The sequence below is a fragment of the Dendropsophus ebraccatus genome, chromosome 3 (genome assembly GCF_027789765.1).
Source record: "Dendropsophus ebraccatus isolate aDenEbr1 chromosome 3, aDenEbr1.pat, whole genome shotgun sequence".
Taxonomy (NCBI): domain Eukaryota; kingdom Metazoa; phylum Chordata; class Amphibia; order Anura; family Hylidae; genus Dendropsophus; species Dendropsophus ebraccatus.
The window spans coordinates 120,777,002-120,803,890 of NC_091456.1; the positions used below are offsets into that span (position 1 = coordinate 120,777,002).

The window sequence follows — 26,889 nt, forward strand, 5'->3', positions numbered from 1 at the left end:
GATTTTGTACAATCATTCCACTGCTAGAATTAATGTAAATGGGGTATTTACGGATGCTTCCCCACTAAAATGGGGCACCAGGGGCACCGTTATTGTTTGCGCTCTTTATCAAGCCATTAGCATGGACTGTCAGAGGGGTTAAAGAGTTTAATGGGTTTGGAATAGATGGGGTGAAGGAAAACCTGTTATTTTATGTGGATGATATTATTTTGTTTGTGAGCAATCCACAAAAGGCTGTTCCACCAATCATTCAAGCTATCGAGAAATTTGGAGCATTGTCAGGACTGCAGATTAACTGGCAAAAGTCCACTCTGTTATTGTTGAGGGAGGGACAGGTCTCATTGGGAGAGAGCCTGGAAGTTAAGGGCAGCAAAGACAGTATGGAATACCTGGGGATATGTGTTTCTGGAGATCCGGGGGATCTAGGCTTAATTTGGGCACTGCCATAGACAGGGTAAAGCAAAAAGTTGGGGTTTGGAGTACTCTTCCCCTGTCTATGGCAGATAGAATTGCGCTTGTAAAGATTGTTATCTTACCTCAGATGCTTTATTTGTTTAGGGCATCCCCTGTATGGATAAAAGATAAGTACTTTAATGTTTCAATAATATTTATTAAGATTTTCATAACTTTACAATGCAGATAAGAAGCATAGCAAACGTAGCAATAACAAATTACACTTCAAACAAGCTTGGATGCAATACAATAAGCAGGTAAAAGAACATAGAAAACTCTGTTGCAGAATAAGGTCAAAACAAGTAAGCAATTACATATTTCAACCTAACATAAGCGGACATGACGCTAGAGAGTAGATGGCCGGAAGCCCTAACAATGCCATACGCTATCAGTGACGCTGCAGCCTACTGTGTTACTTGTCGCTACCTACAATGAGAGTTTAAGTGTGTTGTGATCAAGCTATGAATAAAAACTGAGTTAGCTAGGAAGGCAAAAGATGCGTTAGTGTTATGGTCATATAAATGCTAGTTAGAAGTCGCTAATGAAATATATTATATAAATCTGCTATTCTGACTATGCGTGGCTTGGTTTTGCAATAAAACATATCAAAACAAACACACAGGTGTAACTGTAGGCAATTGACAAATATAACGGGCTCAGAGCTGTGGAGAGATCGGTGGAATGTTCATCGCAGCCATGCTTGAGAGAGGGGAAATTAGTCCAGCTCAAGTCGGAGAGAGAAGCAAAAAGTTGGTGTGAAGCGAGCAGCACATTATGTTCGTTTATGAGAGTTGACAAAGTGTCTTCCAAACATTTTATTCTACCCATTGCCAAATGCATAGAGTCTGTGATGGATGATATAGCACGATCCAAGTCCACTCTTATAGAATTCCTAAATGCTAGCAAAAGCTTCTTCAATGGGAACATGATAGGATACTCATCATCAGAAGGAATATCATCCAATGGGTCGTGAGTGACAGGCAGGGGAGGATGCAGGTTCTGAGAAGCAACAGTCTCTGAAGCAAAATAAGTTGTTTTTAGAGGACAAGCAGCAGGAGGAGAATGCATCTTAGGTCCAGGAAATGAGCCCGGCTCCTCTGAAAACAGGGCCGGTAAGCAGAGGTCTGAGAGTGACCGCTGTATATCAGAATCGACCTTCCAAATTTTACAGTGTATTTCCTGGCAGCTCAATTAGCAAAAGTAAAAAGTTTTTACGAAACTGACTTTGGATTACATTTGGTTAAACACTGTGGTGGCAAGGGAAATAATCTCCCAGCTAACCTGGATGGAGGTTTGTTTAGCTTGGGTGCTTGGCCTTCACACAAATATTTAATAAAGTTTGGACACAATTACAAAAGACTTTAGGGATAAAGGGTAGTTTAGAGACCACTCCTATTTGGCATAACCCCAATTTTAAGGAGATATATAAGATACAAGAATATGGGTGTTGGGAGAGAGTAGGTTTATTTAATGTATTGCACATGTTTTTGGAGGGGGGATTGTTTTTATTTGAGGAACTTAGAGTAAAGGTTACTTTGCACGAAGGGTATAGATTTAGATATAGATTTAGATATATGCAAGTACATATACAACCCCCATCGGAAAGACCATCAGCAGGTTTGGCCTGCAATGCCATCTCTATGCCGATGACACCCAGTTATACCCTTCTTCCCGTGACATCACCCCTGCATTTCTACAAAATACTAATGACTGTCTATCAGCTGTCTCTAAAACTATGACCTCTCTGTTTATCAAACTTAATCTCTATAAAACTGAACTTCTTGTATTCCCGCCCTCTAACAAACTTTAACCCGACATCTCACTCTCAGTCTGTGGTACTAGCATAACTCCTGTGCATCAAGCTCGATGTCTGAGGGTTATGCTGGACTCTGATCTATCCTTCACTCTCTATATTCAAGCCCTTGCACGCTCCTGTCATCTTCATCTTAAAAACATATCCAGAATCCGCCCATTTATCACCACTGACACCACTCAGACTTTGACTTTCGCCCCGGTTGCACTCCCATCTTGACTATTGTAGCTCCCTACTAATCGTTCTTCCTTTCTCTAAGCTCTCCCCTCTCCAGTCTATCCTGAACTCAGCAGCCAGGCTCATCTTTCTGTCCAGCCGTTATACTGATGTCTCCCCCTGTGCCAGTCACTGCACTGGTTACCTATTAAAAACAGAATACAGTTCAAACTCCTCACCCTCACCCATAAAGCTCTCCACAACTCTGCCCCTCCATGCATCTTCTCCCTCATCTCCACCTATAATCCTTCCTGTGCTCTGCGTTCTACTAATGACCTTACACTATCCTTTTCCATAATCAGAACCTCTCACTCCCGCCTCCAAGACTTCTCTCATGCTGCACCGATTCTCTGGAGCTCCCTACCCAAAGACTTATTTCTTACACCCCCAGTTTCAAGCATGCCCTGAAGGCTCATCTCTTTAGGTGCGCTTATAACATTTCCTAATCTCGTCTCCCTCTCTGCTATCCCTTCTGCATCCTCTCTATAACCTCTTTGGTGCCATCTACTTTGTACTTGCTACCTTAGCTCAGAAAATGGCGTGTGACTGGCTCGCACAATCACCTATAGGCACTTTCTATTCTATGTACAATGACTGGAACATCGACAAATAAAGTCCTTGTTGCCTCTCGTGTCACCGCCAGTCATCCTAGTCTGTACGCTCTCTATCTTAATTTATTCATTTAATAATTTAAGTATAACCTGTATTGTATTTATATATTTAAACAAGCACTGCGGAATCTGTTGGCGCTATACAAATACATATTATTTTTATTATTATTATTAAGTACAGGACGCAGTCCTTAAAACGGTAGGGAAGGAAAGATTTGTTACAGAAACACATGAGGTAATTGAGTATTTAGAGACTACACAAGTAAGTAGAAAGTCACTCACATTTTTGTACAAACATTTAATGCAGATTGCGGCAAATAAATCTTTTATGAAGGGTAATAAGTACTGAAGAGACGTACTTGGATTACACTCTGGAGCGGACTGGGAACAAATGAATAAGAACGTAGTCGTCGTCTCTAGTAGTGAAAATCATAGATTCATACAGTTAAAAATCAGTTATGATCTTTATTACACCCCTAAACTGCGGAATAAGTTTCAGGGGGGTGTCTCTAGGAAAAGATGTCTGAAATGTGATGGGGAAGATGCTGATCTTTATCATATGTTAAGGACATGTCCAGTTATCAGCACATACTGGACAAAAGTGGGTAAGAGAATTCATGACTATTTGGGTACGCCCCTGGATCTCTCTCTGGATTTGTGTGTTTTTGGAAATATCTTGGAGAACACTAAACACAGACTAATTATTAGTAAGATACTTTTGCTTGCACGTGTAGTTTTAATGCAGAATTAGTTAATGAAGGATATGGGAAAGCATTATTAAAAAGGTTAAAAACTAAGAGATATTTTATTATAGGAATTGTTCAAAATGAGTTAAAGTAAGAGCACAATGGAACATTTTGAGATTGGATTCATTTTGGTTTTTTTTTTGTCTTTTTTCCTCTCTCCCTTCAGGCCGGGGGTGGGGGTGGGGGTATTGATATATTAAATAGATGTATGTGTTGTTTTTTGTTACCCATTTTTGAGTATTGTATGTATTATGCTTGGAAATGTCACTTTCGAAATAAAAAAAATATTCAAATACAAAAAAATTGTGATACACTGCTGCCATCTAGTGGAACCATTGTATATTGCATAATTAGCCAATTCACATAATATGCATCCTTGTTGTGTATTGATATAAGCACCACATACTATATATAAATATGTTTAACAGCCTGCAAAAAAAACTTTACTGAATGGATGTTATTAAAATAGGATAAAGCATATAGTATAAACCGTAATCTAATAATATGACATATAAACGGTTGTAATACAGTTGCAGACATCATCTGGTGGGGCATGTATATATTATGGTGATAAACAGCTCTCACCGTGTGAATAAACTAGCTACAGATGTTATACAGTTATATCCATCTATCCCAATGGTCAGGGGCTGTCTGGAAAAAAGCACACGGCACTGGCCCTTGAGTGGCAGGCTAGCGGCCCATCCTTCAAGGACAACTCTGGCCCTTACCTGGTATTACCCTCCCCAAATAAGTGCGGGAAAGGAAGATACCACATGCGCCACATAATTATAGTATTGGGGCCAGTGTTCCTAGCCACAAACAGCCCTTGTGATGTCTCACCTCTGGATGAAATGTCTCAAGCCCCTGAGTACTTCTTTAACCCCTTCGTGCTGCAGCTAGTTTGGGCCTTAATGACCTTAATGTGTTTTTTTATATTCTATCATGTTTTATAGATCAATATGCTAACTAGGGGGCGGGACTGGCGCACTTTTTATGTGTATTTATACCTGCTCTTTTATTGTCATTGCTATGCACCTTATTTTGAGAAAGGGGACCTGCTTGTTCCCGAAACGCGTCAATTTCTGTGCTTTTTATGAATAAATTGCATCTTTATTCTATCTGGCAACTCTTGGATGTCTTCCTTGGGCAGCGCTGAGTAAGAAGTACCCTGTTTTTTATTTTATTTTTTTCACTATTTGTCTTCCACGGGCCCCGTAGCTGGGAGCATCCCGTTTGTGGTACAATCAGCTTTAGCAGCCCTCCTGCATCCTAGCCACTGGAAACCTCCTGCCACTCCACGGACCATTGTAGTACTGGTACCCCCACGAACAGTGAGGGGTTATACGCATAAAGCCCAAGGGGCAAAAAGGTTAGCAGCCTATTATTCTTCAATAATCGTCCCTTGTTTGATAGTATTACACGAGGCGCCGGGCCCTCTTTTTTCTTCTCTTTTTACTTGCCCATATAGAATAGCCCCCCTGTTCATCCTCCAATATAGAATAGCCCCCCCCCCCCCGTGCATCCCCCGATATAGAAAAGCCCCCCTGTGCATCCCCCCCATACAGAATAGCCCCTTTGCATCCCTCCATATAAAATAGCCCCCCCGGGCATCGTCCTATATAGAATAGCCCTCATTCATCCTCCCTTATAGAATAGCCCCCCGTGCATCCCCAAATATAGAAAAGCCCCCCGTGAACATCCCCCCATATAGAATAGCCCCCCTGAACATCCCCCCATATAGCATAGCCCCCTGTGCATCCTCCCATATAGAATAGCCCCCCTATGCATCCTCCCATATAGAATAGCCCCCCTGTGCATCGCTCCATATAGAATAGCCCCCCCTTGTGCATCCCCTATACAGAATAGCCCCCCTTTGAATCCCCCCATATAGAAAGAACCCCAGTAACAAACCTCCCCCCCCCCCCCCCCCCCGGCCACGGCTCCTGGGGGGGATCAGGCAGCCATAAGGAGACCGAGGGAATAGTGTGACAGCCGGCAGCGCTATTCTCTCAGTCTCAAACACCGCAGAGGGTCAGCGGCGTGCCGCGGCCCACTCATTGGTGGGGAAGACTGGTCTGGGGGGGCACCAATTAGGGTTAAACAAGTCGCCTAGCATGCAGTGATAACCTTTTTGGGTGTATGTACAATACCATGCATAATGAACAGACTGATCTATAAAGACTATGTGAGCCTAATAACCAAAATAAGGAGGTCAATCTGATGAAAAGTATCGTCTGTAGCTAGTTTATTCACTATGGTGTCAGCTGTTTATCGTTGTAATATATACATGCCACATCAGATAATGTCTGCACCTGTATTAGAAACGTTTATATGGCATATTATTAGATGATAATTTATACTATATCTTTTATCCTATTTTTATAACATCCTATGTTTAAAGTTTTTTTGCAGGCTGTCAAACATATTTATATATAGTATGTGGTGCTTATATCAATGAACAACAAGGATTCATATGATGTGTATTGGTGTATTGTAATGTTTTCACTAGATGGCAGCAGTGTATCATCATTTTGATTATTTAGGCAATCATGATGCAATACACACCACATCCACTAGGTGGTAGCAACGTCTCATTATGGAGATTTTATGTGCATGTACTATGAAGAGAGCTGCTATATCCATCAACTCCACTAGATGGCAATAGCATATCATTATTAATCTATGTAGAAAGGTTATGCAAAATATCTCTCATACCTCTTGAGCACAGGGACAGAGATGTCCCTTCAAGTCAAGCCTCACTCAGTCAAGGAGCTTAAGGGGGATGTACCACCAGGTACATCCTCTTTAATCTGAACCGACTGATCGAATAGCGCCGTCACAAGCAAGTTGGTGCCGCAATCTGTTTTTCGGACCGTGGCCCGGTTCCCGTGCACAGCGCCGTTCTATGCACCAGAACCGGCCGGTGCTCAAGAAATGGAGGTAGGCCGGCCTGCCCCCAGTGGCAGAGCCTGTATGACACAGCTCCATTCATTGCATCATAGAGGGGAGGGAATTCCCTCCCACTGGGGGCGCACTGGCCGATTCCGATGCATAGAATGGCTCCGAGCACGGGAAATGGGCCACGGTCCAAAAAATGGACCGCGGCATCAGCTTCCCCATGACGGCACCATTCAATCTGTCAGTTCAGATTAAAGAGGATGTACCTGGTGGTACATCCTCTTTAAGGGGAACCAATCAGCCTGTTTGAGCTGATATGGTTCCCTTGAGCATTGTATAAAGCACCTGGAGCAGCCCCTGCACATACCGGCCGCGGCAGGTGCTTTATAACGGAGAAAATTAGTTTTATTCCCCGGCTCGTGACTAGATACGAGCGGGGAGGTGGTCATGGTGGGCGGCTCCCCGCTCGTATCTAGTCACTGCGCTCTGCCTGTCAGCGCACTCGGCAGGATGATTGACAGGCAGAGAGGCCAGTAACGGACCTCTCTGCCTGTCAATCATCCCCTCTGAGCGCTCTGACAGGCAGAGCTCAGTGACTAGATACGAGCGGGGAGCCACCCACCATGACTACTTCCCCACTCATATCTAGTGACGAGCCGGGGAATAAAGTCATTTTCTCCGTTATAAAGCACCTGCATAGTAGTGACTCTCCTTAAAGAGAACCCGTCATAAAGACGTGTGGAGACTTACAGACCATTGCTGCTCCACTAAGAATTCTGGGAAGATAGGATATGCAAAATAGCTCTCACACCTCTTGAGCAAAGAGATGTCCCTTCAAGTCAAGTCTCGCTCAGTCAAGGTGTGAGAGCTATTTTGCATATCCTTTTTTCCCAGAATTCTCAGTGGAGCAGCAATGGTCTGTAAGTCTCCACACATCTTTATGACGGGCTCTCCTTCAGGAGAGTCACTACCCCATTGGCCCCGATAATCTATAAAAGCACACATGATATGATTTGCTAATGGTCCATATAAGTTACACTAATTGCTCTTCACTTTATTGACAATAGTTTTCTATATTAGTCTACTATTTAGTACTCGTATTGATTTTTTTACGGTATTATGGACTTTAGACTGAGCTTTTAACTCTGTAGAGGTCAGCAGCGCTTTTACCATTGGGATAGATAGGTATAACTACATATCACCTGTAGATAGTTTATTCACACTGATGTGAGCTGTTTATAGTTGTAATATCAGATAATGTCTGCATCTGTATTACAATCATTTATAGGTCATATTATTAGATGATCATTTATACTATATGCTTTATCCTATTCTTACAATATCCATTGTTTGACAATCGGGAGACATCCTGACGCTGCCTGCGGCTCTCCTGTGATGTGCACTGCTCTGGTGAGGCAGGAGCCGGCACGCAGAGCATCCTCCTGTGTCTGTGAATGCGACCCCCGCCAGACACAGGAGGATGCTATGCGTGCCAACTCCTTCCCTACCAGAGCAATGCACATATTATTTCTCATGTGTGGCGCGCACAATGACGCCATTTTTAATTGCGCGCCGCCTGCAGGAGAAGACCGGCACAGACTAGAGAAGAGAGAGAAGAGGACCTGGGCAGCGTGAGAGCGGAGGAAAGGTGAGTGAGATGTTAATTTTTTTTACTTGGTACAGTCACTGGGGGTTAACATTAGCTACCAGCGGCATCACTGGAGATTAACATCAGCTACCAGGGGCATCACTGAGGGTTAACATTTGTTACCAGGGGCATCACTGAGGGTTAACATCGGCTACCAGAAGCATCGCTGGGAGTTAATTAGGACTACCCAGGGCATCGATTGGGGTTAACTAAGGCCAGGGGCGTAGCTAATGTCTCCTGGGCCCTGGTGCGAGAGGTCAACCTGGGCCCCCTCCTTTCACAACCAAGTGATGCTATTGGTATATATATACTAGTGATGTCACGATACCAGAATTTTGAGTTCGATACCGATACTAACTTTTTTATTTCGATACTCAATACCAGTTCGATACTTAGTAAAGTATAAAAAAACAAAACAAAATACAGTGGTAGAAATATAATACCCCTGCACTATTAGAGTGATACCAATTTTTGGACTATTTTTATTTTATTGTGTTAAAAATAAAGTTAGTGATATCTGTCTAAGACAGCTCTGCTGCATCAGCTATCACTAAGACAGCTCTGCTGCATCAGCTATCACTAAGACAGCTCTGCTACATCCGATATCACTAAGACAGCTCTGCTGCATCAGCTATCACTAAGACAGCTCTGCTACATCCGATATCACTAAGACAGCTCTGCTACATCAGCTATCACGAAGACAGCTCTGCTGCATCAGCTATCACTAAGACAGCTCTGCTGCATCAGATATCACTAAGACAGCTCTGCTACATCAGCTATCACTAAGACAGCTCTGCTACATCAGCTATCACTAAGACAGCTCTGCTACATCAGCTATCACTAAGACAGCTCTGCTACATCAGCTATCACTAAGACAGCTCTGCTACATCAGCTATCACTAAGACAGCTCTGCTACATCAGCTATCACTAAGACAGCTCTGCTGCATCAGCTATCACTAAGACAGCTCTGCTACATCCGATATCACTAAGACAGCTCTGCTACATCAGCTATCACTAAGACAGCTCTGCTACATCAGCTATCTCTAAGACAGCTCTGCTACATCAGCTATCACTAAGACAGCTCTGCTACATCAGCTATCACTAAGACAGCTCTTCTGCATCAGCTATCACTAAGACAGCTCTGCTGCATCAGCTATCACTTAGACAGCTCTGCAGCATCAGCTATCACTAAGACAGCTCTGCTGCATCAGATAACACTAAGACAGCTCTGCTACATCAGATAACACTAAGACAGCTCTGCTGCATCAGATATCACTAAGACAGCTCTGCTGCATCAGATAACACTAAGACAGCTCTGCTGCATCAGATAACACTAAGACAGCTCTGCTGCATCAGATATCACTAAGACAGCTCTGCTGCATCAGATAACACTAAGACAGCTCTGCTACATCAGCTATCACTAAGACAGCTCTGCTACATCAGCTATCACTAAGACAGCTCTGCTACATCAGCTATCACTAAGACAGCTCTGCTACATCAGCTATCACTAAGACAGCTCTGCTACATCAGCTATCACTAAGACAGCTCTGCTACATCAGCTATCACTAAGACAGCTCTGCTACATGAGCTATCACTAAGACAGCTCTGCTGCACCACCCATCACTAAGACAGCTCTGCTGCACCACCCATCACTAAGACAGCTCTCCTGCACCACCCACCACTAAGACAGCTCTGCTGCACCACCCATCACTAAGACAGCTCTGCTACATCAGCTATCACTAAGACAGCTCTGCTGCACCACCCATCACTAAGACAGCTCAGCTGCACCACCCATCACTGAGACAGCTCTGCTACATCAGCTATCACTAAGACAGCTCTCCTGCACCACCCATCACTAAGACAGCTCTGCTGCACCAGTTACCAAGATTGCGGAGGAAGAAAAGAGGAGGTTACACAGGATCCCACACACTACAGCCGATCTTATCTGCTCCTCTCAGTCCCGGCCACCTCCCCCACCTGCCAGCCGGCTGGATCCTCACATGTGCTGCACTTCCCCCGGCCTCCTCTCCCGGATCTCACAGACCCCGCTCTCCCTCTTCATCCTCCCCACCTCCAGCCTTCTCCGTCCTCCTCTCTCCGTGACCTCCCGCTCTCCCTCTCCAGCCGCTCTCCTCTGTGCAGCTCTGGCTCCTCTCCCGGACATCCCGCTCTCCCTCTCCTCCGTCCTCTCTCCCGGACATCCCGCTCTCCCTCCAGCCTTCTCCTCCGTCCTCTCTCCCGGACCTCCCGCTCTCCCTCCAGCCTTCTCCTCCGTCCTCCTCTCCCGCTCTCCCTCTCCAGCCGCTCTCCTCCGTGCAGCTCCGGCTCCTCTGCATAAATCATCTCTCTGATAACAGCGTCTGGCGGAGCCGGACTCTGTTATCAGAGAGACACCTGCAGCGGGGGTCTGTTACACACAGTAGCCGACCCCCGCTGTATATGGAGCGGGCTCAGGAGGGGTCAGATGCCGCTGTCAGTGTGACAGCGGCACCTATATACTTAAATAGCCGGCACTAGCAATAGCTAAGTGCCGGCTATTTGAAATTGGCGCCAATGGGAGCGGAGGGAGGGAGAGCAGAGGAGGAGACTGCAGGGGGCAGGGGGAGGCACATAGAGAACACGGCCGGCGCTCAGCTAGCCGCCCACCGTGTTCTCAGCTTAACTTAAAGTTTCGATACCAGGAAATCCTGGTATCGAACCGTTTTTTTGCCCGAAATATCGATAGTAGTATCGATATTTCGGTGCATCGTGCATCCCTAATATATACACTACCGTTCAAAAGTTTGGGGTTTACATTGAAATGTCATTATTTTTTAAGGAAAAGCACTGTACTTTTCAATGAAGATAACTTTAAACTAGTCCTAACTTTAAACAAATACACTCTATACATTGCTAATGTGGTAAATGACTATTCTAGCTGCAAATGTCTGGTTTTCGGTGCAATATCTACATAGATAGGCCCATTTCCAGCAACTATCACTCCAGTGTTCTAATGGTACAATGTGTTTGCTCATTGGCTCAGAAGGCTAATTGATGATTAGAAAACCCTTGTGCAATCATGTTCACACATCTGAAAACAGTCTAGCTCGTTACAGAAGCTACAAAACTGACCTAAAGATTGTGTTTCTGGAGCATCACATTTGTGGGGTCAATTAAACGGCCAAAATGGCCTGAAAAAGAGAACTTTCATCTGAAACGCGACAGTCTATTCTTGTTCTTAGAAATGAAGGCTATTCCATGCGAGAAATTGCTAAGAAATTGAAGATTTCCTACAACGGTGTGTACTACTCCCTTCAGAGGACAGCACAAACAGGCTCTAACCAGAGTAGAAAAAGAAGTTGGAGGCCGCGTTGGAGGCCGCAACGACATGCCATACCCAGTGGACAGCACTTGATTGGAGCCAATTTCATCCTACAACAGGACAATGACCCTAAACACACCTCCAAATTGTGCAAGAACTATTTACAGCAGAAGCAGGCAGCTGGTATTCTATCGGTAATGAAGTGGCCAGCGCAGTCACCAGATCTGAACCCCATTGAGCTGTTGTGGGAGCAGCTTGACCGTATGGTACGCCAGAAGTGCCCATCCAACCAATCCAACTTGTGGGAGCTGCTTCTAGAAGCGTGGGGTGCAATTACTTCAGCTTACCTCAACAGATTAATAGCTAGAATGCCAAAGGTGTGCAATGCTGTAACTGCTGCAAAAGGTGGATTCTTTGACAGAAGCAAAGTTTGATGTAAAAACAATGTTATTTCAAATACAAATTATTATTTCTAACCTTGTCAATGTCTTGACTCTATTTTCTATTCATTTCACAACATATGGTGGTGAATAAGTGTGACTTTTCATGGAAAACACAAAATTGTTTGGGTGACCCCAAACTTTTGAACGGTAGTGTATACTACATCAAGAACCCTTCCTATGGCTTTAAAGCACTCAAGAAACCACAAGAGCCATTAAAACGTCACACAACAAGTACCCTATCAGGAACCATTGTGGGAGGGCTAAGTACCCTTGTGATATCTTAAAAACCCCAAGTACAGTTATTGTCCAGTTACCATGTGTGTCCTGAAAAATGGGACACGAATGGTAAGATTCCTTGACACAAGTGCCAGGGTTGAAACCCCACGGCCATGGTTAACAAGAAGGTAAATATCCTCTTTGTAAACCATAGTCATGGGGATTTAATGTATGCTTTGTTGGAAAAGTTTTGCATTAACTAAATTTATTTTATATTTTATATATTGTGTATTATATTTTATTTGATATATTATGTACACCCAGTGACTGCTCTGCTCTAAATGCCTGCTGCGACCTACTCTCCACTACACACCCTCCAGGAAGTAGCTCTTCCTATATAGAGGGGGAGGAAGAGGTGCTGACATCACAGTGGAGCTTTCAGTTGATTAGTCAGCCCCAAGGGATTATAGTTAATCTCTTGCTCCTGCTTAGTGACAATACTGTAAACTATCATGTATGGCTGCCATGTTTAGCGAATTTTGTTATGAATTGCTGTGAATTTGCTTTGCTTCACTCATCTTTAATCAATATGATAAAGTAGTCTTTGAATTATTTGTGTGAGATATATGTAATCTTAAAGGATGTACATTTTCTCAGTCAGATACAAAAGGTTTATCTTTTATTGTAATCTGTTTCTATTTTATCACTTATTGTACGTTGTTATGGGGGCTGGTATCTTCCCTGACCTGTTTTTAACAGCATTTAGTGACATGCTTTACAGCAAGACTCGTGAAAGAGTCGGTCCCCTTGACATGAATGTGAGTGTACCCTGTGACCTCTGAACGTCACAGACCATCATTCCAAGGGGAGCTGCTATTGTGTTGTTTTGATGCTATCTACTGGTGTGACATGTCGCTGCAATGCTGTACTGATCACTTTACAGCACCCTTCCTTCTCATCACCTGCAGCGGGGGTCTGTTACACACAGTAGCCGACCCCCGCTGTATATGGAGCGGGCTCAGGAGGGGTCAGATGCCGCTGTCAGTGTGACAGCGGCACCTATATACTTAAATAGCCGGCACTAGCAATAGCTAAGTGCCGGCTATTTGAAATTGGCGCCAATGGGAGCGGAGGGAGGGAGAGCAGAGGAGGAGACTGCAGGGGGCAGGGGGAGGCACATAGAGAACACGGCCGGCGCTCAGCTAGCCGCCCACCGTGTTCTCAGCTTAACTTAAAGTTTCGATACCAGGAAATCCTGGTATCGAACCGTTTTTTTGCCCGAAATATCGATAGTAGTATCGATATTTCGGTGCATCGTGCATCCCTAATATATACACTACCGTTCAAAAGTTTGGGGTTTACATTGAAATGTCATTATTTTTTAAGGAAAAGCACTGTACTTTTCAATGAAGATAACTTTAAACTAGTCCTAACTTTAAACAAATACACTCTATACATTGCTAATGTGGTAAATGACTATTCTAGCTGCAAATGTCTGGTTTTCGGTGCAATATCTACATAGATAGGCCCATTTCCAGCAACTATCACTCCAGTGTTCTAATGGTACAATGTGTTTGCTCATTGGCTCAGAAGGCTAATTGATGATTAGAAAACCCTTGTGCAATCATGTTCACACATCTGTAAACAGTCTAGCTCGTTACAGAAGCTACAAAACTGACCTAAAGATTGTGTTTCTGGAGCATCACATTTGTGGGGTCAATTAAACGGCCAAAATGGCCTGAAAAAGAGAACTTTCATCTGAAACGCGACAGTCTATTCTTGTTCTTAGAAATGAAGGCTATTCCATGCGAGAAATTGCTAAGAAATTGAAGATTTCCTACAACGGTGTGTACTACTCCCTTCAGAGGACAGCACAAACAGGCTCTAACCAGAGTAGAAAAAGAAGTTGGAGGCCGCGTTGGAGGCCGCAACGACATGCCATACCCAGTGGACAGCACTTGATTGGAGCCAATTTCATCCTACAACAGGACAATGACCCTAAACACACCTCCAAATTGTGCAAGAACTATTTACAGCAGAAGCAGGCAGCTGGTATTCTATCGGTAATGAAGTGGCCAGCGCAGTCACCAGATCTGAACCCCATTGAGCTGTTGTGGGAGCAGCTTGACCGTATGGTACGCCAGAAGTGCCCATCCAACCAATCCAACTTGTGGGAGCTGCTTCTAGAAGCGTGGGGTGCAATTACTTCAGCTTACCTCAACAGATTAATAGCTAGAATGCCAAAGGTGTGCAATGCTGTAACTGCTGCAAAAGGTGGATTCTTTGACAGAAGCAAAGTTTGATGTAAAAACAATGTTATTTCAAATACAAATTATTATTTCTAACCTTGTCAATGTCTTGACTCTATTTTCTATTCATTTCACAACATATGGTGGTGAATAAGTGTGACTTTTCATGGAAAACACAAAATTGTTTGGGTGACCCCAAACTTTTGAACGGTAGTGTATACTACATCAAGAACCCTTCCTATGGCTTTAAAGCACTCAAGAAACCACAAGAGCCATTAAAACGTCACACAACAAGTACCCTATCAGGAACCATTGTGGGAGGGCTAAGTACCCTTGTGATATCTTAAAAACCCCAAGTACAGTTATTGTCCAGTTACCATGTGTGTCCTGAAAAATGGGACACGAATGGTAAGATTCCTTGACACAAGTGCCAGGGTTGAAACCCCACGGCCATGGTTAACAAGAAGGTAAATATCCTCTTTGTAAACCATAGTCATGGGGATTTAATGTATGCTTTGTTGGAAAAGTTTTGCATTAACTAAATTTATTTTATATTTTATATATTGTGTATTATATTTTATTTGATATATTATGTACACCCAGTGACTGCTCTGCTCTAAATGCCTGCTGCGACCTACTCTCCACTACACACCCTCCAGGAAGTAGCTCTTCCTATATAGAGGGGGAGGAAGAGGTGCTGACATCACAGTGGAGCTTTCAGTTGATTAGTCAGCCCCAAGGGATTATAGTTAATCTCTTGCTCCTGCTTAGTGACAATACTGTAAACTATCATGTATGGCTGCCATGTTTAGCGAATTTTGTTATGAATTGCTGTGAATTTGCTTTGCTTCACTCATCTTTAATCAATATGATAAAGTAGTCTTTGAATTATTTGTGTGAGATATATGTAATCTTAAAGGATGTACATTTTCTCAGTCAGATACAAAAGGTTTATCTTTTATTGTAATCTGTTTCTATTTTATCACTTATTGTACGTTGTTATGGGGGCTGGTATCTTCCCTGACCTGTTTTTAACAGCATTTAGTGACATGCTTTACAGCAAGACTCGTGAAAGAGTCGGTCCCCTTGACATGAATGTGAGTGTACCCTGTGACCTCTGAACGTCACAGACCATCATTCCAAGGGGAGCTGCTATTGTGTTGTTTTGATGCTATCTACTGGTGTGACATGTCGCTGCAATGCTGTACTGATCACTTTACAGCACCCTTCCTTCTCATCACCTGCAGCGGGGGTCTGTTACACACAGTAGCCGACCCCCGCTGTATATGGAGCGGGCTCAGGAGGGGTCAGATGCCGCTGTCAGTGTGACAGCGGCACCTATATACTTAAATAGCCGGCACTAGCAATAGCTAAGTGCCGGCTATTTGAAATTGGCGCCAATGGGAGCGGAGGGAGGGAGAGCAGAGGAGGAGACTGCAGGGGGCAGGGGGAGGCACATAGAGAACACGGCCGGCGCTCAGCTAGCCGCCCACCGTGTTCTCAGCTTAACTTAAAGTTTCGATACCAGGAAATCCTGGTATCGAACCGTTTTTTTTGCCCGAAATATCGATAGTAGTATCGATATTTCGGTGCATCGTGCATCCCTAATATATACACTACCGTTCAAAAGTTTGGGGTTTACATTGAAATGTCATTATTTTTTAAGGAAAAGCACTGTACTTTTCAATGAAGATAACTTTAAACTAGTCCTAACTTTAAACAAATACACTCTATACATTGCTAATGTGGTAAATGACTATTCTAGCTGCAAATGTCTGGTTTTCGGTGCAATATCTACATAGATAGGCCCATTTCCAGCAACTATCACTCCAGTGTTCTAATGGTACAATGTGTTTGCTCATTGGCTCAGAAGGCTAATTGATGATTAGAAAACCCTTGTGCAATCATGTTCACACATCTGAAAACAGTCTAGCTCGTTACAGAAGCTACAAAACTGACCTAAAGATTGTGTTTCTGGAGCATCACATTTGTGGGGTCAATTAAACGGCCAAAATGGCCTGAAAAAGAGAACTTTCATCTGAAACGCGACAGTCTATTCTTGTTCTTAGAAATGAAGGCTATTCCATGCGAGAAATTGCTAAGAAATTGAAGATTTCCTACAACGGTGTGTACTACTCCCTTCAGAGGACAGCACAAACAGGCTCTAACCAGAGTAGAAAAAGAAGTTGGAGGCCGCGTTGGAGGCCGCAACGACATGCCATACCCAGTGGACAGCACTTGATTGGAGCCAATTTCATCCTACAACAGGACAATGACCCTAAACACACCTCCAAATTGTGCAAGAACTATTTACAGCAGAAGCAGGCAGCTGGTATTCTATCGGTAATGAAGTGGCCAGCGCAGTCACCAGATCTGAACCCCATTGAGCTGTTGTGGGAGCAGCTTGACCGTATGGTACGCCAGAAGTGCCCATCCAACCAATCCAACTTGTGGGAGCTGCTTCTAGAAGCGTGGGGTGCAATTACTTCAGCTTACCTCAACAGATTAATAGCTAGAATGCCAAAGGTGTGCAATGCTGTAACTGCTGCAAAAGGTGGATTCTTTGACAGAAGCAAAGTTTGATGTAAAAACAATGTTATTTCAAATACAAATTATTATTTCTAACCTTGTCAATGTCTTGACTCTATTTTCTATTCATTTCACAACATATGGTGGTGAATAAGTGTGACTTTTCATGGAAAACACAAAATTGTTTGGGTGACCCCAAACTTTTGAACGGTAGTGTATACTACATCAAGAACCCTTCCTATGGCTTTAAAGCACTCAAGAAACCACAAGAGCCATTAAAACGTCACACAACAAGTACCCTATCAGGAACCATTGTGGGAGGGCTAAGTACCCTTGTGATATCTTAAAAACCCCAAGTACAGTTATTGTCCAGTTACCATGTGTGTCCTGAAAAATGGGACACGAATGGTAAGATTCCTTGACACAAGTGCCAGGGTTGAAACCCCACGGCCATGGTTAACAAGAAGGTAAATATCCTCTTTGTAAACCATAGTCATGGGGATTTAATGTATGCTTTGTTGGAAAAGTTTTGCATTAACTAAATTTATTTTATATTTTATATATTGTGTATTATATTTTATTTGATATATTATGTACACCCAGTGACTGCTCTGCTCTAAATGCCTGCTGCGACCTACTCTCCACTACACACCCTCCAGGAAGTAGCTCTTCCTATATAGAGGGGGAGGAAGAGGTGCTGACATCACAGTGGAGCTTTCAGTTGATTAGTCAGCCCCAAGGGATTATAGTTAATCTCTTGCTCCTGCTTAGTGACAATACTGTAAACTATCATGTATGGCTGCCATGTTTAGCGAATTTTGTTATGAATTGCTGTGAATTTGCTTTGCTTCACTCATCTTTAATCAATATGATAAAGTAGTCTTTGAATTATTTGTGTGAGATATATGTAATCTTAAAGGATGTACATTTTCTCAGTCAGATACAAAAGGTTTATCTTTTATTGTAATCTGTTTCTATTTTATCACTTATTGTACGTTGTTATGGGGGCTGGTATCTTCCCTGACCTGTTTTTAACAGCATTTAGTGACATGCTTTACAGCAAGACTCGTGAAAGAGTCGGTCCCCTTGACATGAATGTGAGTGTACCCTGTGACCTCTGAACGTCACAGACCATCATTCCAAGGGGAGCTGCTATTGTGTTGTTTTGATGCTATCTACTGGTGTGACATGTCGCTGCAATGCTGTACTGATCACTTTACAGCACCCTTCCTTCTCATCACCACAGAACAGGAAAGTACAGCTTAATTTTAGCCCCAGTGGTGAGAATTAGTGATGAGCTAGTATTAAAATGCTCGGGTGCTCGTTACTCGAGAAGAATATTTCCCGATACTCTGGTGCTCATTTCGAGTAACAAACCCCATTGAAGTCAATGGGAAACTCGAGCATTTTTTCAGGGAACCCAAGCTCGACACAGGGAAGGTTGTGTGAAAACCTGTCAACCTCAGAAAATAATGGAAACACCATGGAAATGGACAGGAAACAGCAGGGGCAGCATGCATTGATGCCTCTTAGACTGCCTAATCGCACCATGCCAAATTCTGGGCAACAGTATGGCAGTGATCACACAGTGAAGGATTAAAACAGAGTTAGCATATGAACCACCCCAAAATTTAGCCTCACACAGCATGGCAGTGAGAACACAGGAAACCATTAAAACAGAGATAGCATATGAACCACCCCAAAATGTAGCCTGACACAGCATGCCAGTGAGGACTCAGGGAACAATTAAAACAGAGGTAGCATATGAACCACCCAAAAACTTAGCCTGACACCACAGAACACCACAGAAATGGACAGGAAACAGCAGGGGCAGCATACATGGATGCCAGGGCTGAGCAGGGCCAGGGCTGGGGCATGACACCCCCTGACCACTTTAGCAGTTGTAATTTTCCCAGTATCACGTCACTCACCACTTCTCCCCACCGCTTCTGTTCTTGCGACTGAATTTAAAATAATTTTTTTTTATTTATTTGTGAAATTTGAATTATAATTTGATTTTGAGTTTGAATTAAAATTAGTTTAAATTATGGGTTTGACGATAAGATGGTATGAAATGGACAATACAATCATCCAATAAAAATAGCCAGATTATGGCTAGATTTAGCCTCACACCCTCATGCAGTTGTGCATGAGACGCATAATCATTGGAGGTAGGGACGAAGAAATAACAATACAGTCTTCTTAAGAGGCCCCGGAATTTGAATGAATGGATACACTTTTAATCCTTTAAACAGTATCTAAGAGAGGGCAAGTGCAGTAGTAGTGGGTGGACTTTTTCCACCATTTTCACTGTCTGTTCCTTTTAGCTGTGGCGTGTATCTTGAAGATACAATAGATGACCAGACAGCCCTGCAAAATAGTCGAATTTGAATTCGACTATAAGTCGAATTGAAGTTGATTTGATTTGAAAATTGAAATTGAAGATTAGTGGCCTTTAATGAGCAGCTGATTACTGCCTTTGAAACAGCTACAAAATGTAAGACATCAGAGGACATCCGCAAGTTTACATCCACAGATTGTATGGTTCGAAATGGACAACACAAGGATCCTAAATTAGGATCCACCATTTTTACTGTCTGAATTGATGTTGATTTGACTTGAAAATTTAAATTGAAGATTAAAAAAAAAACCTTTACCAGCCTTTACCAGCCTTCAGATGAGGCAGACGTGGAACATCCAAAAATTAGGCTTGACACAGCATGGCGGTGAGAACTCAGTGAACAAGGTAGATAAGGCAGGCGTGGAACCTCCCAGAAATTAGGCCTGACACAGCATGGCGGTGAGAACTCGGTGAACAAGGTAGATAAGGCAGGCGTGGAACCTCCCAAAAATTAGGCCTGACACAATAGAGTACCGAGGGGCAGCTACCGCCATGAGGTTCCTAAAAGCCTCTGTCTCTACCAGCCCATAGGGCAGCATCTTAAGGCTCAGCAGTTTGCCTATATGCACATTTAGGGCTTGTGCATGTGGTTGAGTGGCAATGTATTCCGTTTGCACTTCCGTTCAAAGGTCTGTTGTAGGGACAGTTGAACGCTGCGCTTAGACACCTTGCTGGAGGGTGTGGAGCATACTGGAGGTGAAGGGTGGGTGTAGGGCGGGAGGCACTCGTGCCTGGGGCCTGGGCGGGGGGACTGACAGAGCCAGCACGTGACACAGGGGAAGGAGCAGGGGTGTGAGTTGCAGTAACTGAAAGGCCTTGGTTCCACTGAGTGGGGTGTTTAGCACTCATTTGCCTGCGCATGCTGGTAGTGGTTAGGCTGGTAGTGGTCGCTCCCCTGCTCATCCTGGCGTGGCACAAGTTGCACACTACAGTCCGACGGTCAGTTTCTTTAAAGAACCTCCAGACTTGCGAACATCTAGGCCTGGCCACAGGAGTTAGGGCCCTATTCCACGGTAACAATAATCGGGCGGATCGGCCCCATTTGGCCCGATTCGACCGATTATAGTTCGGTGAAATAGAGAGAACGATCAGCCGATGATCGTGTCATCGACTGATCGTTCATTTAGGGCCAGACCTAAAATCATCGTTCCCCCACCGTGCATCGCTATGGTTGAATAGTGGTGCGCGGCGGGCGACCGACGATTTGACAGCAGCAGCATCATCATACATTACCTGTCCAGGCTTCTCCGCGCTGTCTTCATCCCCGGGTCCCGTGCTCTCTATCTTCTGAATGGCCGGTCAGCTGATGGAGCGTTCAGCCAATCACACGCCGGGACCTGTGATTGGCTGAGTGTGGCCTGTTAGCTGACCGGCCATTCAGAAGATTGAGCGCGCGGGACCCTGAGATAAAGACAGCGCGGAGAAGAAGACCTGCAGGTAATGTATGCTGCTGCTCAACGATCATCGGGCCGTGGAATAGGCCCAGTAAACGAGCTGCGATCTAGCAGATCTCCGCTCGTTTACATCGTTGATCGGGCCCTCCTTGGCCCGTGGAATAGGACCCTTAGACTACGTGAAACTGTTACTTATCTACTTGCTCTGGCTCTGCTTCTCCCTCTGCCCACCCCTCTTCCAACCAGTCCTGTGGCTAAACTTGCCTCCCCCTCAGAAGCACTGTCTTCACTAGGCTTATCCACCCAGCTTGGGTCAGTCACCTCGTCCTCATCCACCAGCTCTTCCTCCAATTCCTCACTCTGCTCCCCACTTTGAGTTACATCCATCACAACAATGTCATTGTCTGACAACCCGGTCTCATCGTCATCATCAGACACCTCTTCAAACCCCGCTTGCATGTCCCCACTCTCATCACCCACTGACTGCGTCAGCTGCATAGTTTGGGCATCGCAAATAGCGGAAAAAAAGCGTCAAACTCCTAGATGCCAGCGCTGCCTCAGAGGCATCTAGGAGTTTGACGCTTTTTTTCCGCTATTTGCCTGCACTTCTACGGGCCCCTTTGGGAGCATCCCGGTCTGTCTCTCCCAGCTAGCTGCAGCCCTGAACACAGACGCCAAGTTGAAACAGGACACAGTACCCCACAAAGGGGTGATATGCAACAAGCCCAAGGGGCTTTAAGGTGAGCCTCCATCTACCTTTCCATTTACCCATTGGTACCTACGGTATCACACAAGGCGCCGCCTCCCGCCTTTCGCTTTTTTCCTTTATCCTATCTAGTTTGGGCATCGGGACAGATCGACTGCTCTGATTTCTCAGACTCGGGAAGGGTCCAGAAAAGAGTTCCTGGGAGCATGATGGTGTATCTGAATCCCTCCTTGGCTAGCATGGATGAAATGCGTGGAAGACTGGGTGGTGGATAAGTTACTGGACACATTTTCCGCTATCCACGTGATCACCTGTTCACGCTGGTGCGGTTTCAATAGCGGTGTACCCTGAGGCCCCGTAATTTGCGAGAGGAAGCTAGGGAGTGAATGTCTGCGGTGTGCCACTGCTCCCTCCTCAACGGGTGCTCTGTCACCCTGCCCAGAACTATGGCCTCTGCCCACTGCATTGCTTGGAACCCCACGCCCTTATCCTCGTCCTCGACCCTTACCCCTGGGGTTCACCATTTTATGGACACTGCACAGTCAAGACTGAGATAGCTGCACTACAGATCACAGCAAGCCAAGAAAATATATTACTCAGACTACTACTGCAAGGGTCATCTGATGTGGCAACCAATCGCTGCTATCCACATGTATGGGTCCCATGTGATCGCATGATGTACCAAAGAGTCTCCTGCATGTTGATTGGCTAAGAAATTGCGCCCAAACTTATAGGAAACAGATGATGCCATTTTCTCGAGTATCGCAAGATGCTCGTCTGAGTAATGAGTACCATCGAGTACCTTAATACTCGAATGAGTACCAAGCTCGGACGAGCATGCTCACTCAACACTAGTGAGAATAAAAACTGCAAGATATCAGGATTTTATAATGCAGATATTAAGAAAATTAGAAAAAAAAGTCACCAAAAATTCCTAAAAAAAAGTTTAACATAAAAACATTATTTAGGGTGCCTTCACACCTACCGGATCCACAGCGGATCTCACTAATGCGGATTCGAAGCGAGAACCGCTGAGGATCCGGTATCAATTCACCCCTATGATAGCACATATTCGCAGCGGGATTGACATCCCGCTGTGAATATGTGCTTTAACTCCCTGGTGCCCACAGCCCCGCCGTCGCATCCCCCATCCCCGCCACATCCCCCCATCAGCCCATCTCCGGGCCGCCGCCGCGAGCATACGTTACCTGCTTGGCGGCGCGGCTGCAGTGAGGATCCAGTGAGGAGCCTCACTGCAGCGGGCTGGGCTGATCGGGGGATGTGGCCGGGACGGGGGGATGCGGCGGCGGCAGGCTGGGCTGATGCGATGGCGGGGCTGCGGACACCAGGGAGTTAAAGCACATATTCACAGCGGGATGTTAATCCCGCTGCGAATATGTGCTATCATAGGGGTGAATTGATATCGGATCCGCAGCGGTTCTCGCTTCGAATCCGCAGAAGTGAGATCCGCTGTGGATCCGGTAGGTGTGAAGGCACCCTTAAGGAATGTCGATTTGTGATAACACAATGGCTATAATAATCTTTTGAAATAACAAAAGCAACAATGTTTATAGTAAAAGAAACACACATTAAAAACTAAGGAACATCACAGATACCATAACACAATTTTTATGCATTGTAAGTTTTAACTAATGAAAATCTTGACCAGTTTATCATACATTTATGCTGCTAAACAAATTCCCATTTCATATAATATAAATAATAAGAGGCTTAATGTTATTGGCATTGGCATAATAATCAATTAAACTATTCATTTCAGGATAATCCCTTTCGCCAAAGGATAGCGGAAGTGTTCTCTGAGGATGGGGACGGGAACATGACCTTAGATGACTTTTTGGACATGTTTTCCGTACTTAGTGAAATGGCACCACGTGAGCTTAAAGCTTACTATGCATTTAAAATATATGGTGAGTATATTCATGACTGGAGGTAAGTTATATTTTGATATTGTTGCTTTACGTTTCTATATCAATGCACCGCCTATTATTCTGTATTTAAGGGGGCTGGCCACTTTATACTGAAATTGTTTAGTGTACAGTATTAGTAAAAGTACTCACTGCCTTCATCGACAGCAGCTCCCTGTATACCCCATAGAGCTAAAATCAGACTCCCCTCCTTTAGGAAGTGTTGTACTGCTCTGTGGTGATTCTGTCCATAAGATGGCCAACAGAGAGGAGCATATAACCATGACCCACGCCCAGTGTCCACCACTGAGCCTGTATATGTCTATGGAGGACAAAGAGGGTGGGGCATTGTCACATGTTCCTTCATGTCAGCCATCTTTTGGAAAGAATTAGAGTGCTCAATTCAAGGGTGCTCAATTCAAGTAATGTAACATTTTGGCTTAATAAAGAATCATATTTTATGTGTTCAGTAAGGTAGAAGAAAAAGTGTCAATACAGACAGAATAGTCTCTCCTTTTTCCAATTCGAGTAATGAACCCCATGAACCCCATTAAAGCCATCGGTAGACCATTTTTTCAGGTGCCTCCTACTAGGCAGAGGGGAGGGTGTTTGGTGCACCTCAGAAAGTGATGGAACTGGCAAAGCAAGGGAAGAATGCATGGATGCATCAAAGGGGTTATCCAGAGCTACAAAAACATGGCCACTTTTCCCCCTACTGTTCAGGTGCGGTTTGCAATTAAGCTCCATTTACTTCAATGGAACGGAGTTTCAAAACCCCACCCAAACTGGAAACAACAGTAGTGGGAAAGTGGCCATGTTTTTGTAGCACTGGATAACCCCTTTAAGGACTCTCATGTCGTTGTATTACAACATTTTTAGAAAATCCAATTCCAGAAGTGAGAAAACGAGTGACATGATAACTTGGAGGGATATAGTCTGACCTTGACTGTTTTACACTCCCAAATATAGAGTTTATTGCTCGAGGTTTATACTATGGCCTAGGCTATATTACACTCCTAGATATGAAAATATATGCCCTGGGGTATCCTGTGGCCTGGGCCAGGGGTGAGAAAACCAGTGAAGTAATAACATTATGGCCCGGAGAGATATAGCATGGCCTAGGCTGTTTTACACCCCCAGAAATTTATCTCCCAGGATTTACTGTGGCCTGGTTCAGCATTAGATGGATATATTCTGGCCTGGATCGGTATAGTTTGGCCTAGGCTATTTTACACAGCGGAGTATAGTTTTGCCTAGGCTGTTTTACACCCTGGAGCATAGTTTGGCCTAGGCTATTTTACACACTGGGGTACAGTTTGGCCTTGGCTATTTTTTACCCCGGGGTATACTCTGACCTAGGCCATTTGATACCTGGGGTATATTCTGTCCTGGAGGGGTATAGTCTGGCCTAGGCTATTTTATACCCCGGGTATACACTGGCCTAGGACAAACTATACCCGGGTATAATCTGGACGGGGGTTAATCTGACCTCCTACACTGGGTATAGTCTGGACTGGGGGTGTACTCTGGCCTGTTACACCAGTCAGTCAGTGACTGGTACAGTGGTACTTATCCTGTCACTGAGTCCCTTAAGCAATCACTATAGATAACAGCGTTTAAGGGGTTAAAGGCAGCTACATGATCGTAACTTACTCTCATTTTTCCCTGCTCTAGGAAACACTAATGTGTGTGGGGCTGCTCACATTAAAGCAGCCCTGCACACATTAAAACCCCCTCACAGGAGGAACGTAAATGTACATTCCTACTGCATGGGGCATTGGTGGCAGTTAGAACATTTCTCCACCTTTCTGCCCTAAAGGCGCACACATATGTACGCCCGGGTATCCGGTACATGTGTCCTGGTTTCTCGGGAGGGCCCTACAGCGCAGCATAGATGCCAGGGCGCACAAAAGGACTGAACTGCAGTCTGTGCAGGCCCCAATGTGGTACTGGGGTACCCGTGGCCCACCAACAGAACTGATCATGGGGGTCACCCAAAAAAAGAACCCATCAGAAGCGACATGCTGACCTGGTTCCATCCTGTACTGATGTATCTGTGACCACAACTCCAGGAATAACAATAACTTCAACTCTCAGAATGCCATACATTTATGAATCTCTCAGAGAATGCTGGGAGTTGTGGTTTCCGAGAGGACAACCCCTTGAGTTGTCCACTCATTTGTACTTGCAGTAAATGCTGGGAGTTGTATTGTTTGCAGCTATTGTTTGTACTTGGAGGGTCCTGGGTACATTGTACACTGGATGATTTGTGGGAGATTAGATTTTAAGGGTGCGTTCACACCTACAGGATCCGCTGCGGATTTTCATGCTGCGAGTTTGCAGCGAAAACAGCTGCGGATTCTGTACTGTGAAGATCAATTGGTCCCATACACGCTGCATGGGACCCGGCCCCTTTAACCCCTGCGCCGCCGGCGGCTGCCCGCAGCTTGCAGCCCCAGCCCCCTTTAACCTCGGCACCGCCTGATCGCCGCCCTGGCCCCCCGCACTCCCGATCGTCTCCCCAGCCCCCCCGCACGCCCGATCGCAGCCCGGCAGCCCCGGCCCCGAGCATACATCACCTGTTTGGGCCGTGGCTTTGTGATGCTCCCGGCTCCCCTGCACGGCAGCACTGATGCCTATGGGCAGCGAGGGGAGCCAGGAGCATCACACAGGCACGGCACAAGCAGGTGATGTATGCTCGGGGGTCGGGGCTGCAATCAGGTGTGCGGGGGGGCGTCGATCGGGCGTTCGGGGGGGGGGGGGGGGGTCGTCTATCAGGTGTGCGGGGGGGGGGGGGGCGGGGGCGTGTTTGGGCATGCGGGGGGGCCGGGGCGGCGATCAGGCGTGCAGGCGGTTCGGGGGTTTAAGGGGGCTGCGGCTGTAAGCTTCGGGCGGCCGGCGGCGGCGCAGGGGTTAAACTGGCCGGGTCCCATGCAGGCAGCGGATCATGCAGGCCGGGTCCCATGTAGGCTGCGTGTATGGGACCCATTGAGCTTCACAGTATAGGATCCACAGCTGATTTCGCTGCAAACTCGCAGCATGAAAATCCGCTGCGGATCCTGTAGGTGTGAACGCACCCTAAAGCTCAGTGTGGATGTGACCCCAGAACAGCACTAATAGGGGATAGAACACATGGTCCCTTAATCACTGCTGGGGCACAGGTAAGATACATGTACTGTATGTGGCTGCACAGGTGGGATACATATACTGTATGTGGCTGCACAGGTGGGATACATGTACTGTATGTGGCTGCACAGGTGGGAGACATGTACTGTTTGTGGCTGGACCGGGGGTAGACATGTTCTGTATGTGGCTGCTTTGAGGGGAGATGAAATAATAC

The 26,889-nt window shown here is 45.2% G+C and overlaps 1 protein-coding gene across 2 annotated transcripts in view; it reads left to right on the forward strand.

The window, feature by feature from the left end:
- The window catches only part of CIB3 (calcium and integrin binding family member 3), a 185,169-nt gene that overhangs the window by 120,783 nt on the left and 37,497 nt on the right, over nucleotides 1-26,889 (forward strand). For both annotated transcript variants that reach the window (XM_069964543.1, XM_069964544.1), the window contains exon 4: nucleotides 23,405-23,552. In XM_069964543.1, coding sequence (XP_069820644.1) covers nucleotides 23,405-23,552 — 148 coding nt within the window. The remainder of the gene's footprint in view (nucleotides 1-23,404; nucleotides 23,553-26,889) is intronic.